General features: G+C 34.8%; 1 protein-coding gene across 1 annotated transcript in view; it reads right to left on the bottom strand.

Moving 5' to 3' along the window:
- The window catches only part of EEA1 (early endosome antigen 1), a 97,025-nt gene that overhangs the window by 13,506 nt on the left and 67,430 nt on the right, over positions 1–16,089 (bottom strand). Inside the window, exons 18-22 of the mRNA XM_024754377.1 lie at positions 15,460–15,599; positions 12,139–12,469; positions 10,932–11,033; positions 8,859–9,053; positions 2,449–2,631 (exon numbers count right to left, since the gene is read on the bottom strand). Of these exons, the coding sequence (XP_024610145.1) occupies positions 2,449–2,631; positions 8,859–9,053; positions 10,932–11,033; positions 12,139–12,469; positions 15,460–15,599 (951 nt within the window). The remainder of the gene's footprint in view (positions 1–2,448; positions 2,632–8,858; positions 9,054–10,931; positions 11,034–12,138; positions 12,470–15,459; positions 15,600–16,089) is intronic.

Here is a 16,089-nt window from a genome sequence, read left to right as displayed (position 1 = left end):
CTTAATGAAAAAAATACTGATTTAAAAGATCTAAGTCTTATTACTGTGTTATGCTCTTAGGTAAATAATACATCCATATGAAGAAAAAACATGATTTCTACAGAACTTCTACTCAGTCATTAGGTTTCATCTTCCCTATCACCTCAATGTCCTTTGAATTCATGCACATTCTGCATCCTTACTACTACCAGCCCGAGCTGTCACCATCCACACTTGGACTACCACAAAGTCTCCTCTCTCATCCCAACGTTCAGCCACGTTCCCCTACAATCCATTCCTTCTCCTGCAGCCGGTTATTGGCCTAAAATACAAATCCGAGCACATCCTTTCAGTGGTTCCCTCCTGCCTTTAGGATAAAGTCCAAACTCTTCCACAAACCCTCCCTGACTTGCAACAGTATTGTAAAGGAAAACTAATAATAATTTAAAGCTACTTAGAGAATATAGCAAGTAAGACACTTTCTAAATGTCAGGTGGTGTTTTCTTTAAATAACTCTTGCTAATTGTGAACTTTATATAATGTCTACTGTTGGCCCTATGAAAATTCTTTTACCCAGTCTCCTGTTTCTTTGTCAGATCATTAGTCACCACTGATTCCTTCACTTCCTTGCACCCTGTACGTTATTCAGCCCTTTTGTTTCATATTCTCTCTCCCATTAATCTCTTCTGTTCCATCCTCTTTAACTCCAGTTCTAATCAGCTCACAGCTAGATTACTGGAGTTTATGGAGGAAGGAAGGGAGATAGCCTCTTAACTAATCTCCCCAGCACTAGTTTACGCCAGATCCAAACCAAGCTGCTATCTATAAACCAGTTCCAGGTTGTTACCTAAATTATACCTTCTTCATTTTATTCCTCTGCTTAGACTCTTCATCCCCCCCGCAACCCAATATAAAGTCCAGTCAGCCGTCCTTGCTAGGCATCTAAGATACCTCACAGTTTGATCCCAACCTTTTTAACTTGAACTTCCAAACACAAAGCAGCACTCTAGCAAGACAATTATGGTGACTGCCTCCTGGCTTTGCTGGTTCCCATTGCTGCACCTTTTCTCAAATGTGCCCCTGAGTGAACTGATCTTTCTCAGGACTCTCTGTGTATTCAAATTCTTATATCCTTCAGGACCTGGCCAAGTCCTACCTCCTTCATAAAGCCTTCCCTATAGCAGCCTATGAATAAAGTGACACAGCATATTTATGTATATTACATATAAAAATATTCTGTGATTTTCAACAGAACTTTTCAATAAGGCATTTTAAATTAAGAAACAAAAATCCAAACATAGGAAAGAATCAAAAAGCATACTATTTCACTATGACAAAAAAGAGAAATGGCTGGGGCTTCCCTGGTGGCACAGTGGTTGAGAGTCCGCCTGCCAACGCAGGGGACACAGGTTCGTGCCCCAGTCTGGGAGGATCCCATGTGCCGCGGAGCGGCTAGGCCCGGGAGCCATGGCCACTAAGCCTGCGTGTCCGGAGCCTGTGCTCCACATCGGGAGAGGCCACAATAGTGAGAGACCCGCATACCGCAAAAAAAAAAAAAAAAAAAAAAAAAAAGAGAAATGTCTAACTTTTCTGCGAGAGAATACAAATGTTCCATTTCACTTAGAGAATTGATACCTTAATGCTACATAAAAATTGTTTACCCTTTTTCCATAGCCTTCATTTTAGTAAAAATGATACTTTAATCAAACAGTATCGCCAAGGACAGAATATCCATATATGTTTAGATAATTAAGGTTAAGTTTACTTTGAGCTATAATCTAATTTTAATCATTATGCATTCCAGTAGTCTTGGAAAGTTGACTAATATATAAAACTGAAGTTAATATTGCTTGACAAGCAACAGTAAAATTGCTTGCATTTTCACAAGTGGTTTACATTTAAAACTCCTTAGATTTTTTTTAGGGCTTCCCTGGTGGCGCAGCAGTTGAGAGTCCGCCTGCCGATGCAAGGGACGCAGGTTCGTGCCCCGGTCCGGGAAGATCCCACATGCTGCGGAGCGGCTGGGCCCGTGAGCCATGGCTGCTGAGCCTGCGCGTCCGGAGCCTGTGCTCCGCAATGGGAGACGCCACAGCAGTGGGAGGCCCGCATACCGCAAAAAAATAAAAAAATTAAAAACTCCTTAGATTTTTTTTAACAGCAGTCCGTTTTAAAAGTTATTTTTTTTACATAAAGGCAGCAAAGTCCTTAGATAAGCCAGTGTAGCAATTAACAATTTCCAAATTATTTCTATTAAAGATGTTATTTTTAAATGCCTGTATTTACATATATATTTTGTTATATAAAACAATTTAAAAAGCATGTTTCTCCAAATATAATAATTCAACAGAAAAGAAGCATGGTATTCCACAAATACTAACATTCCTGTGCCCATTTGGGTTCAAATCAATCATTTAATGAATGTCTATAAACAACTTACTGGTTTTTATGATATAATATAGTTCACTATACCTTAAGATCTTGCCTTGTGGCAAGAAGTTCAGATTCCTTCCCATAGAAATCAGACTGAAGCTGTTTTAGACTTTCCTGACTTTTTTCATAGGTATTTTGTAGCACTGATATTTTCTGTTTCTCTGCTGCAAGTTCCTGTGCTGCTTGTGTTGACTGCTGCTGTAGTTTATTCTCAAGTTCTGTCTGAAACATACAATAGTTATTTAAAACAGTATGCATACCAAAAACCAGTTACAAATATAGAATGAAATCCACACAACTAAGATTCCTAAGAACAAACTGAATTGTAGTTATGCCCTAAAATTCTACTTTAATAAAGTGTAACTTACCTTATAGTTACAAAATTAAAGAATTACAAATTCAACAAGTCCTAATTTAAAAGACAAAAAATGAAACAGCAATTAAATAAAGAAAAAAGAATTTCACTGAGAATCCCAAGTACCAAGGTCTCAGGAGACTGAAAGTAACAACTACATTCTGATGGAAGATACGGTGCTGCATGCTTTAAAAGATGATATAATTTAAGGTTGAACTATGGGAAATTTCTACACGAAATAATTAAAAAGCCATTACTAAGTTGAAGTATACTGTTTCTACTCCTTGAAATTCAAGAATAACAAGAAATTTCTACAGGTCATCTTTATTAACATCAAGGCAGAAGAAGAGAAGAAAATGTTGCAAAGGTGCAACTCCTCTAAACTCTAAACCTTCAGTCTTTAAGAAGATTCAGGAGATATGCACAAATTATGACATAAATAAAATATATGTAAGCATAGCATGAAAAGCACTTGGCTTTTAAAATAAATACACTTCAATGAAACTGCTGTTGAAGTCATCAGCGACCCCCTTGTTCCAAAATCCAGTATTCATGCCCTTGTCCACATCTCATTGAACATCCCAGCAGTCCTTCAAACAGTTGATGATGCCCCCTCCTAGAAACATTCTTCCACCTGTTTTCCAGGACATCTTATGTTTTAGGTTCTCCTCCTACCTCACTGGTCATTCCATCTTAAAATCTTTTACTAGCTCCTCTCTTGTTTGATCTCTCAATACTGTGTGACCCCAGGGTTCAGTCTCTAGCCCTCTTTTATTCTATATACAGTCTCTATTTAGAAGATCCCAACTAGACCCTATTTTTATTAAGAATATAGAATAAAGTACTGTAGTTTACAGCTAGGCCTTGAAATATCTTTCTAGGATCTGTTAGGAATAAGACTGATATTGTACTGTGTGTAAACTGCACAATGTGGAAAGCAGATATACCTGTGCAAAATCTTTGCCTCTGTGCTGTCAGTGTGATGTGCTTTCTGCATGGCTATATACTACTAGTGATTTATCAAAACTTCTATAACTTAAATTACATGGTAAAAGATCTGTAAGAGGCTGCCTAAGTGTTATTTGGCACATAAAGGTAATAGTAGAAGCTGAAGACATGATTGCTATATTTCAATGTTTATTCCCACTCAACATATTGCCTTCTAAGCTTTCTTTTTTTGTTCAAGGCATGATCTTAAAGATATGTTTAAGTTAATGGACATAATGCAGGGTTCCTACACTGTATTGGCGTATGTTGGTGGCCCTCTGTGCCCTAGATATATGCACACAGGGTGCAAGTAAAAAGCTACAAAGTGAAAGTTGGTTTGGATCCTCTTCATTTCGTTTGTTTAGCTTTTCTGTTATTTTTCTCTACTTACAAGTATTCCTGTGAATAAATCCTTGTTAAGTTTATTAAAAAGTATTTTAAAAAATATTGTTTATTTACAATTGACTCCTGAATTTATGTCTCTAGCTCCAACCTCTCTGCCTGAACTCTGGGCTCATTATATCCAAGTATTTCCCTGACATCTTCACTTGAGTGATTGATACATATCTATCTCAAGTAGAAATCTTGATTCCTTACAACAACCCTGCTCCTGAAAAACATGCTACTTTCCCCAGTAAATATGGCCATCTATCCAACGGCCATCTATCCACTTGTACGAGCCACAAACCGAGAATTTTTCTAGACTCCTCTTTCCATCATCTCTTACCATCTAACCTATCAGCAAGTCCTGATGACTCAGCTTACAAAAGATATTCCCAAATCATCCACTGCTAACACTTTAGTTCATGCCATCATCTTGTACTTTCTAGACTACTGCAATAGTTTTTCCATGCCTTTCCTGCTTGCTCCTTTATGTCCCTTTAGTCAGATCCCATCATTCTCTGCTCAAAATCTCCTAATCGATTCTAATTATCCTTTGAACAAAATACATCATTCTCTGTTATCTTATAATCTTCAAGTTTCTATGTTTATGCCTTTACCCCTGTCTACTTCTCTGAACTCATCGCATATTACTCTTCCTCTCTCCATTATACTTAACTTATACTGGTCTCCGTTTTTAGAAAATACCAAGCTTGTTCTAGCCTTAAGATCTTTGCACTAGTTGTCCCGCCCCGACCACTATATGGATAGCTCTTGTATTTCATGTATCAGCTCAAATCTCTTCAGAGGGCCTTCTTTGATCACCCAACCTTTTAGTAGGACTCTGTCCCATCACTGTCTTTCACATCACCCTGTTTAAGTTTCTTCCCCTCAAGAAAGTTTAAGTCCATGAGAATAGGTTCCTTGTCTGTTCACAGCTACACCTCCAACACCTAGAACTGTGTCCATGGCACAGAATAGGTGCCTAGTAATATTTCTTGAATGAATAAATGACAAACAGATGGGAGGTGGACAAATAGAGCCCAGGACATCCATTAAGAGACTCTTATAATAGTCCACATAAGAGAAAAAAAATAGCCTAGACTAAGACTGTGGCAGTTGGGAAATAAGAAAAGGGGATAGATTCAAGAGAGCTAGGAAGCAGATTGCCAGGAGGTAGTGCTAACTGCCTATGGAGGAAAGGGGGCTCATCACCACACACATTATCTGATAACATCCCACATTACCTCCAATTTAGAGTCTTCACAATGAAGAATTCCTGGACATTGTTTTTCGTGTTGAAGACTACACTGCATTTTTTTTTTTTGGTCGAATACTACTTCTTTTCTTTAACATTTTCCCCCCCCACAAATCTAGTTTTCTTTCTCTTCAATCACCTTTATGGCTCAGATAAGCCCTCTACAAAGTCTCAACACTGATCATAATTGCCTTCTGGGTTCATATTTGGGCCTTCATTTTACTTACTCTAAATGACAGGCTGATTCATTCATTCATTGTTTAAAAAATCATTGATAGCTTATTTGTTAGAAAACACAGTTTTCTGACTTTGAGGAATTCAAATCTATTAGTGGTTAAGTTAAATAAAAGAAAATTAAAAAAAAAATAAAAAGATCAGTGTAACAGCTTGATAATGGGTTTAACAGAAGTAAACCCAAAGTTTCAAAGGAGAATACAGGAGGGTCAATCATTTACAATTTATCCTTCACAAGCTTATCAGTTTTTGCTCTAAAACAGGTCTGACTACATTTCTCCCTTCTAAAGATTTTTACCTTTAGTCTTCCAATATTAAAAATTTAAACTGGAAACAACTATACAACATCTACTGTGATCTGATTTCATCCAATTCTATAGCCTTATCTCCCCTCACTTCTCCACTTACGAGGTATTCCAATAGCAAATCTTCTATAACGACATTTTTTTTAAGTTTCGCAAACTTTGCTAATATTGTTTCCTCTCCTTTGAAATATCTAATTTCCTCTTTTTTTTAATCTTTCAAAATTAGGATAGTCTTCAAAGACACAGTTCAAATGCTAGCTCCTCTAGAAAGCCAGTCAAAATTTCCATTAAGTTTGAATTTTTCTCATTCTCCTTTCTACTACAGTTTTCTTTTTCCCTACATACCTGATTCCTCATTAAATTATAGGCTACTTGAGAATAGGGGCCATATCCTATTCATTCTGTATTCCCACATTAGGTTTCAAATAAGGTTGGTACAGGAACTGATGACTTATATAGCCTTGCTGGATTTCCCTGTGACTTCCAAACAATCACAATCACATTTTAAAAATGTATGTATATGTGTGTTTCATATAGATAGATAGATAAACGTAGATATAGATATACATGGGGTGTGTGCGTTGTGTGTGTACTCATACACATCTATACCCATTTAAACTTTATCCTTGTTTTTCCTATTTCACTGTGGCCCAGTGAAAAGTTTCCAGAGACCATCACTGTATGGTTTACCAGGCAAAATGACACTCTTAGATCATAGTTTGCTACACTTATATATAATATCCAACAACTATTTTGCTTCCACATGGCACTCGGCACACACAGTACTAGGTACTTTAAATACATTATCGCAATCTTTTTTTTTAATAGATCTTTATTGAAGTATAATTGCTTCAAATTATCTCAACCTTTACAACTCTATGACCCTATTTTATTTAGTCCAGAAAGATGGATCACTTTCCTGTGACCATAAACCTAATGTGTGTCACACAGAATTTAAATTCAAATTTGCCTGCCTCTAAAATTTATCTTCTTTCCATGATAGTACACTACTCCTCAATAAAACCAAACAATTCTTGCCTTTCAGTGATTCTCTACGTACTCCAAATTCCAAGTCTAATTTACAGAGACTGGCTATCTACCCAACACTCCCCCAAAATGCTGTCCTCCCCAAGGTTAAAGGTGTTCCTTTTCCTAGCATTCATACACTGACACAAGTGAACTACTGCTATGAATGTTTGTGACACCCCCCCCAAATTCATGTTGAAGCCCAGATCAAATGTGATGGTATTTGGATGTGGAGTCTTTGGGAGGTCATGAGGGTGGAGCCCTCGTGAATGGGATTAGTGCCCTTATAAGAAGAAACACAAGAGATAATCTCAGTCATATAAGGATACAGCATATAAGGATACAGAAAGAAGACAGCTGTCCACAAGCCAGAAAGTGGGCCCTCACCAGACACTCAATATGCCAGTGCCTTTATCTTAAACGTCCCAGTCTCCAGAACCGTGAGAAATAAATGCTTATTTTTTAAACCACCAAGTCTATGGTATTTTTGTTATAACAGTCCCAAGTAAGACAACCACCAATAAGAACATTTCCTCTGAATCTCAAAATCCTTAAGGTGTCATCTAGTAAAGCCATGCAAAGTATACGCAATATATATTAATCATAAATCTGGAAGAAATCTTACTATAATTAATAAGTTAATAAAAAAGAAAATGTGCTAAAAATAGTTGTTGGTTTTTTTTTAATTTACTAAGTCATACTGTTATAAAAATGAAGATCTAAAGAAAACTTGAATATGAGGCTAATAGATGTGGGAAAAAATGACCTCAAGATATCAAATCATAGAACAAAATACATACTATGATAATTATATCCTGATGTATGATTATATATAACACACACAAAAAAAGGATAGACAAATTTGTCTATTCTTGTTTGTGTTATTAGAAAATTACTCTTTTGCAAAATGGCCATAATAATAGTTATAAAAATAGTGGTCAACACAAAATATGTATTTGTGGGGTTAATTTTGTTTTCCTCTAGTAATGTGACAAGCCAACTATTAATAACATGACATATTTTGCTTGTTTTACATACTAGGGATCTTATATCTTTCTACTCCATGAACTAATTAATATGCATACATCAACAGTGGAGAAAACCTCATTTTGTTCAAATATTAAGTTCAATCCACTTTTATCAACTCTTAGTCTGGACAAGTATTAAAACATACTTAAGGGGCTTCCCTAGTGGTGCAGTGGTTGAGAGTCCGCCTGCCAATGCAGGGGACATGGGTTCGTGCCCCAGTCTGGGAGGATCCCACATGCCGCGGAGCGGCTGCGCCTGTGAGCCATGGCCGCTGAGCCTGCGCATCCAGAGCCTGTTGCTCCGCAACGGGAGAGGCCACAACAGTTAGAGGCCCGCGTACCGCCAAAAAAAAAAACATACTCAAGGATGAAGAATGGATGCTTAATAATAAATCAGGATAGGTTTGGAAATGGAAACCATTATAACTTAAAAAACCAAACAATTATATCTATATGAAACCTATACTACTGAATATTTAAATATATCTCAATTTGTGATTTTTGTTCTTGATTATATTCCCTTAATGAGGATAATTTATTTTTAAATTCCTATAAAATTTTCTAATACACTAGAAATGTATAAATTATTCTCTTAACATTGTTAGTTATATCTTATTTTACAAAAAGGTAGTTTTATGCCTATCAGACAAATGATTAGTGTTAGAATTTCAAATAAGAATTATCTAACAACATGGTTATAGTGAATGGAAATCCAGACATAGATATTTAGTCATGTAATTAAGTGCATTTAACTTAGAAAAAAATTTGAGCATATGTAAAATTTTCTTTGTTGTAACTCATCTGTGTTACTATCATATTGTTATTTTAACTGCCAAGTTTTTCTTCCCATAAAAAGTAAACAAATATATCACTACCTTCTGTGAAACAGCAATTTTAACCTCTCCTTGGAGTGCTTCAATTTGCTTTTTCTTCTGTTCAGTCAATTGCTTTAGCTCATTTATGTTACTCTGAAGTTGTTGTTCTTCTTTTTCCTTTTGTGTTAAACTATTCTGGGCCTGTATGACTTGTCCCTGCATTGAACTGAGCTCCAGCTTCAGTTGATGAGAAGTCTAAAAGAAAATAAAACCTGTTTAGCATTCATTTATCCATGCGACACACATTTATTGAGTACCTACTCATGCCAAGCACTACTCTAAGTAGAAACTACTGAGTCTATTGGCCACAAATAATCAGTAGTAAACCAAAAAGAAAAATCCCTACCCTCATGGAGCTTTCATAACTGACACCATTCACTACTGGATGACATGCTGGATTAATCTTCAATATTTGTTTAATCTTGCCTTTCTTTTTAACTTACACATTTGGATGGAGCTTGCAAATGAACTAGATTAGTGTTCTCTTAAATCATAGAAAAAGGGAAAATCAACATCAATCTTTAGATTGCTGAAATGTCTACTGTTTTGAATATTCTCAAAATGCTAACTGCATTCCCTGACAGTCCAGTGGTTAGGACTCGGCGCTTTCACTGCCAGGCCTGGGTTTGACCCCTGGTCAGGAAACTAAGATCCCTACAAGCAGCACAGTGGGGCCAAAGAAAGTAAAATAAATAATTTTTTTTAAAAAATGCTAAATGAGCCTGTTGGCCACAGTGAATCAGAAAGGATAGCTTCATATTAACTGTGATAAAACGAAGATAATTTTTGGCAAATATGTTTAGTATCTGTCTGATGACACTAAACTATACCACACAATTGTTCCCTCATTTAGAGATTTGAGGCATATTTTGCTACTACCTTATTTTAACAATCTACTAGGATATATTTCTGTTCAAAATTAGATATCATATAGAAGTCACACTGAGGTTCCTCTGTGGCCAAGGTGAACTACACTACCTCTCACCCGTCCAGCCAAAGTCATGTTTACATATTTTATGCATATTTCATTAAGAACCTAATTTGAGCATCTGACCATTCAAAGTTACTTTTGAAAAAGTTTCAGTGCTATATATGGATGCTTCAGCTTATCTCCAATACAAAGGAAAATATTTTTGTGCAAAACAGGAGTCAGGTAGTGTTAATAATGATTATGTTATGATAACCAATAATAAAGTAATAGCTAACATTTGACCATTTATTTTGTTACAGCTGGTATTCTGAGCACTTTGAAATATATTAACCCATTTATTTCTCGCAATAATCCTATGACACAGATTCTACTATTAGCCCCATCTTACTGCTGAGGAAACTGGAGCACAGAAAGATCAAGTCATCTGCCTAAGAAGGCAAGGCAAGACAGCATAGCTAATAACTGGCACAGTCAGGATATAAATTTGCACAATCTGGATTCACAGGTTGGGTATTAAACCTCCATAATTTTGCCACTTACATGGCTGGCATATAAAGCACAGGCGTCTTCTTTCAATCAACAACCAGAACACAATCACACTAAAGACTTGTCAAGACCATGTTTTGCTGCTTTATCAAATCTGATCTCTAGAAAGCTACATGCCTGGACTCTAGCTGCTAGAGGTATGTCTTCAGAGAATAACAATATATATTATACCCATTTATTTCCTCATTTGCTTGTTGGTTTTGATGGAGAACAATAGAAGCATTAATCATAGAAAAATCTCTGAATTGTTATACAACCATTATCAAATATGCTATTAATATAAATGTCCATGAAATAAAGAGCCCTTAAAATGTCATTTCTATGGAAAATCTATTAAGACTTTTTTTATCCATAGTAATGTTCCTTAATCTAGATTATCTAATTATAACTCTATAGTTAGTTGACTCAATTTTCTACCTTTATTAATAATAATCCTTTATTTTGGGCCTTTTATTAAACTAGCTTGAAACTTTTTAGTAGTAGGTAGAACACAAATGAAAAAACCTTCTTTTGACTTAAGTATTGTGAAAGTATTTTGAAAATATAAAGACCTTATTATGCTTTACATATTTTTTGTTATAGAAAAAAAATCTTACCTCCTTCTCTTTTTCAAGTGACTTTTTCAGTTCATTCTGTTCCTTATGCGTGCTTTCTGTCTGTACTTGAAGTTGTTGCTTTAATTCTTTGCACGTTTTCTCCTAAAAAAATGGAAACTACATTATGCAGAAAATATTTGTAGTGAATTTAAGAATTTTGGTTTACAATCTCAGTAAGATCCACACAAGGAAATAAACCAGAATCACTGATGATTTAAGATGGGACAAAATCATCCATTTCAATACTAAAAACAGGCAAATATTACAGCAGTAAATGGGGAGGGAGAGGAAAGGGCTAAGAGTTTCTATTATCAACCAATAGTCACAATAAATACTTTAGATAATATTTAGACAAGATTTTAGAATACTTTGGAAACCACAGTTTTATGTCTCAGAATTAATTAACTTATACTATTTTAAAAGTAGAATAATGGGCTTCAAAAAATGGAAGCAAATTTTTTTAAAGTATTGAAACAACAAACAGAAATAATCACATATAACTTAAGTGGGAAGATGTACAGATAGAAGATGTTTCCTCCAAACAGAAAGGAACATAAAAGCAACACAAAAATCATGTTTTTTATGGTACTCAACACTTTCACTGACCTTCATATTGAGAACAAAAGAATTTTACTTTTGCTGTTATTCTGGGTTAAAATATTTCTGAGAATACATTCCTCTTTACGCATTTCCTGAGACTCAGATTTTTTTTCTCTATAGTTTATTTTTTACAGTATCTCTAAGACATGGTATTATCTAGAGTTTTAGAAAATTGAATAAAGAATTAAGAAAGCTTATAGCACCAGAGTTAAAAATCATTTAGATCTTTCTGGTCTTCTTTCTTTTTTTTTTTTTTTTTTTTTTTTTTTTTTTTATAGTCAAGTGAAAAACATTTCAACTAGTAGCTATATTCTCTGTGGAAGTGTCCCTGAGGACAAACATGCTGTAGTCTTTCCCAAATCTAGCACCAGACCCAGAATAGAGAAAGACTATATACTCAGCTGAAAATTTTCTGGGCCATTGGAAAATTACACACACAAACACCAATATCTTTTTCTCAGGTTAAGTAATCCCAATTCCTTTCCTCTAAGAACACTTAAAATCACTTAAATGCAGGGTGAAAAGTCAACAGTGAATTAAGCAGAAAAGTCACTACATTTTAAATAAAAATCACTTCTACCTAAGACAGTAAACATAAACAACTAACCAAATCTAATACAGCAGCTTTTCCTTTCTGGTTTTCCTTTTCAAATTCACTTTTGGAGTTCTTCAAAGAATCAGAAACTTCTGATAATTTCTCTTTTGCTGCAGAAAGCTCTGCTACTAGAGTTTCTTTCTCCATCTTCACTTTTTGTAGTTCTGTTACTGCTGTGTGAACTTTGTTATTCAATTCCTTGTGCTGCATCTTTGCATCTTGACTTAAATTTTCAATTTCTTGTTTAAGGACTTTTTTTTCTTCTTCTTGCTTGGTAAGCATTTGCTTAATATTTTCAAGCGCTTCAGATTTCTTCTGTAGATCCAACTTTGTATTGGATACTCTAAATATTTAAGAAACAATTTCTTTAATAATGCATAATTTACCATTCAAATAAATTACTGAGTTTTAAAACTTTCTTGTGTAGTTAAGAAGTAAAAACAATAATTTAATGTCATAAAACCACACAACTGAAAAATGCCTTAGAACATCTGATCCAATGATTTAACAGATGAAGGTGATTTTCCTCAAGTCAAATAAATTAGTGGTAAGGCCAAGATCATCTAAGCCCATGACTTAATCCAGTCTTGTTGACCACAATATATCACCAAATAAATCTGTGCATATAGCAAACCCTCTAGTGTATGACAGCCAGAAATGTTTTCCCATGTACCCTAAAGAACCTATTTATTACCTTAGTCCCCATGCACATAGAACTCTGACTCTTTCCTTGAAAAACTAAAACACATTATGTGTTTGCCAGGTCTTAAACTTGAAAACACATAAGGTAACCAGGAAAAATAAAGTTAAAAAATAGAAGAAATATTTCATTTCAAACATGGAGGAAAGACAAAAGATTTACTTTAATCCTAGAGCCTAGCAGATTATATAAAAGATTTGTTATCATTTGTCCTTTAATATAAGTTTTCTACACTGGAATGAATTAAAAAGTTATAAGAACCTGAAACTAACATGATATTGTAAATCAACTGTACTTCAATTTTTTAAAACAGGAAAAAAAAAGTTATAAGAATGAGGAAATGAAGATATTGTTTTAAGAAAGTTAAACTAAAGACTTTGCTTTCATAAAATGAATAAAATTATGCATATTACATATCAAAAGAAAAGAACACATTAAAGATCAACCATTTTTTAAAGTGAAAATGAAACCAAGTGCAAAGTAATATTTCTAGAATGCATACTATTTCCAATGTACTTTACTATCAATGTACTTTATTATAAATTCAACAATATGTTAAAGAGAGGTTATTAAAAAATGTACCAGCCACATAATTGAAGTTGGGTATTAAAACAATACCAGAACTGCATCTATACCTTGAAGTTTTCTAACTTTTAGTCCCAGAAACTTACTTTTACTTTCAAAAAAGTAGCTAGAACATATGAAGGCACATTCACAGGATCCTGTACCTCGTGGATTTTTAAAGGTCTAAATAGAAAAGTCATTGTACTAATATTACTTTACCATTTAATATAGTTAAAATCCCTGTCAAGCAACCCTAAAATTGGGACTTGATATATTTACTATGCTACTTAACTTTCTCATAAGTAATTATTATAAAATCATAAGACTATGTGAGTCAAAGAAAGCAAATAGAAATAAAGGCTTGCACAAATACCGTATGCTAACACATATATATGGAATCTAAGAAAAAAACTTAAAAAAAAAAAGTCAGTTTTGATATCTATCTATATCTATACCAGCTCTCTATTATGTAAAAAAGTTAAAAGTAGATCCCTATTTATATTGAAATGTGTATATATATATCACACAAATACATATAGAATTTTATTTTAAATATGCCTGTTTTCTATTACACTAAAACCCTTTGAGACATATCTCATTAAATATTTTAAATTAGTGGCTTTACATTTCATGACAAACCTCTAGATATAAAAATAATAAAAAATTCTTTAGTACAAAAAAAAAGAAATAAAGGCTTGCATAGTGACTATAAAACTTAGTTTATTTTTTTCAAAGTCACTTAAGGAAGTAATAAATAAATCCACAATCTGGGAAACCTTAACACCCCTTTCTCAGAAACTGACAGAAATGACCAGAGAAAAAAATTGGCAAGGATATAGAAGATTAGAACAACATTATCAACCACCTTAACCTAACTGATATTTATAGAACACTTTACCCAAAAACACATATATGTGTACATGGAAACTTAACCAAGATAAACCATACACTGTGCTCTAAATGAAAAATTGAAATGTCTGAATTTTACTGAGTATGTTCTCCTACCAAAATGGAATTAAATTAGAAACGAATAACAGTAAGATATCTAGAAGAGTCCTAAATATTTTAAAAGTAAACAATATACTCCTAAGTAACCCATAAATCAAAGAAATCACAAAGGATATTTGAAAATACATTAAGCCGCAGAGTAATGAAAATACATTATAAGATGGATTTGGAGGGAAAGAATTGCATGCAGAGTGAAGGTGGCCCTTGAGAAAGCGGAGCTCTGTACCCTGTTATTTGGGCTGAGTCCTATGACCAGGGGTGAGGTTTAGTCAAACCTCAGATGTGTTTACCCAGCCCTTCTTTCTTAGGTAATACTCTAGAAATGCAGGACCCCACATAAGAAATGTTTGCATAAAGTATAAAGGCAAAAATTTTAAAAACCTTAGAAGAAATGGAAAGAAAAACTGGGCCCATAGGGGGCCTTGGGAAAGAGAACAAGAACCAACTCAAAGGTCATCTTCACAGACACATGACTGGGTTCCAGAGGTGACAAATCACTCAATGGGTGATACAAAGGATCACATGTACTCCCCAAACACCTAGGCACTGGAAACGACGATGTTAAGAGAAGAAATGGCACTTGAGGCACAAAATGCATCTGTATATCCTCAAGTTCACAATATCAGGACCCAATTTACTAGCTGTGAGAACAAAAACATTTTGTCATCACTCCCAAAACAAGGATGAAACCATGAAGGCATAAAACAATTTAACTATCATCAACTTTGATGGGTTTTATTTCATTTCCCTGAAAGGTACTGAATACCTTTCCCAGGCTCTCAGCTTCCAGCTTTACTACTGAGAGTCAAAAACTCTCATCATCCTGACACAGATCCAGTCGGCCAACTGTCAGAGTGGTGTATTTGGCCTTTAAAGATAGTCTACTGAAATGTGACTGGTCACAAGCCCTCCTATTTAACCATACTGTGATGGCTTTATTTTTCGTTCACATTAATATCAGTAGTTTATAGAATCAAATAAATCTTTAAGCACTGTGATAGCAAAATAGAAATCTTATGAAACTTAGTTTATAATCCTCTCCCTTAAGTAGTTTAGCTTACGTTTCTTTCTCCTTTTCAAGTTGTTTACTCAATTCTGTGGCTCTAAACTCTAAATCTGTGTTCAGCTGTCTTTGCTCTTGTAGATCCTGCAAAGCTTGCTCCTTGTTTGATTTAACTTCAAGAGTATCAGCTTCTAGTTTCTATGGCAGAAATATAATATAAAACCATTTTAATGTCAACGATTATCTATCTATTAAACATTATAACATTTATTTACACTCAAATTGGTGTTGACATAACACACAAAAATAACCAAAAATATTTATGTTATAATAAAAAACACATTCTGAAGCCATCACTGAATAAAGAAGCCATTTATCTTGGAATCTTTCAGAAGACCTAGCAGCTGGCTTTATATATGACAGGCAGTCACTAAGTTTTCACTTTTTAAAATGAACTCTGGGGCTTTCCTGGTGGCGCAGTGGTTGAGAGTCCGCCTGCCAATGCAGGGGACACGGGTTTGTGCCCTGGTCCGGGAAGATCCCACGTGCAGCGGAGCGGCTGGGCCCGTGAGCCATGGCCGCTGAGCCTGTGCGTCCGGAGCCTATGCTCCACAACGGGAGAGGCCACAACAGTGAGAGGCCTGCGTACCACGAAAAAAAATTAATTAATTAAAAAATTAAATAAATA

The sequence above is a fragment of the Neophocaena asiaeorientalis genome, unplaced genomic scaffold, assembly GCF_003031525.2.
Source record: "Neophocaena asiaeorientalis asiaeorientalis breed wild unplaced genomic scaffold, Neophocaena_asiaeorientalis_V1.1 scaffold92, whole genome shotgun sequence".
Taxonomy (NCBI): Eukaryota; Metazoa; Chordata; class Mammalia; order Artiodactyla; family Phocoenidae; genus Neophocaena; species Neophocaena asiaeorientalis.
This window is presented reverse-complemented; position numbering and strand designations above follow the sequence as displayed.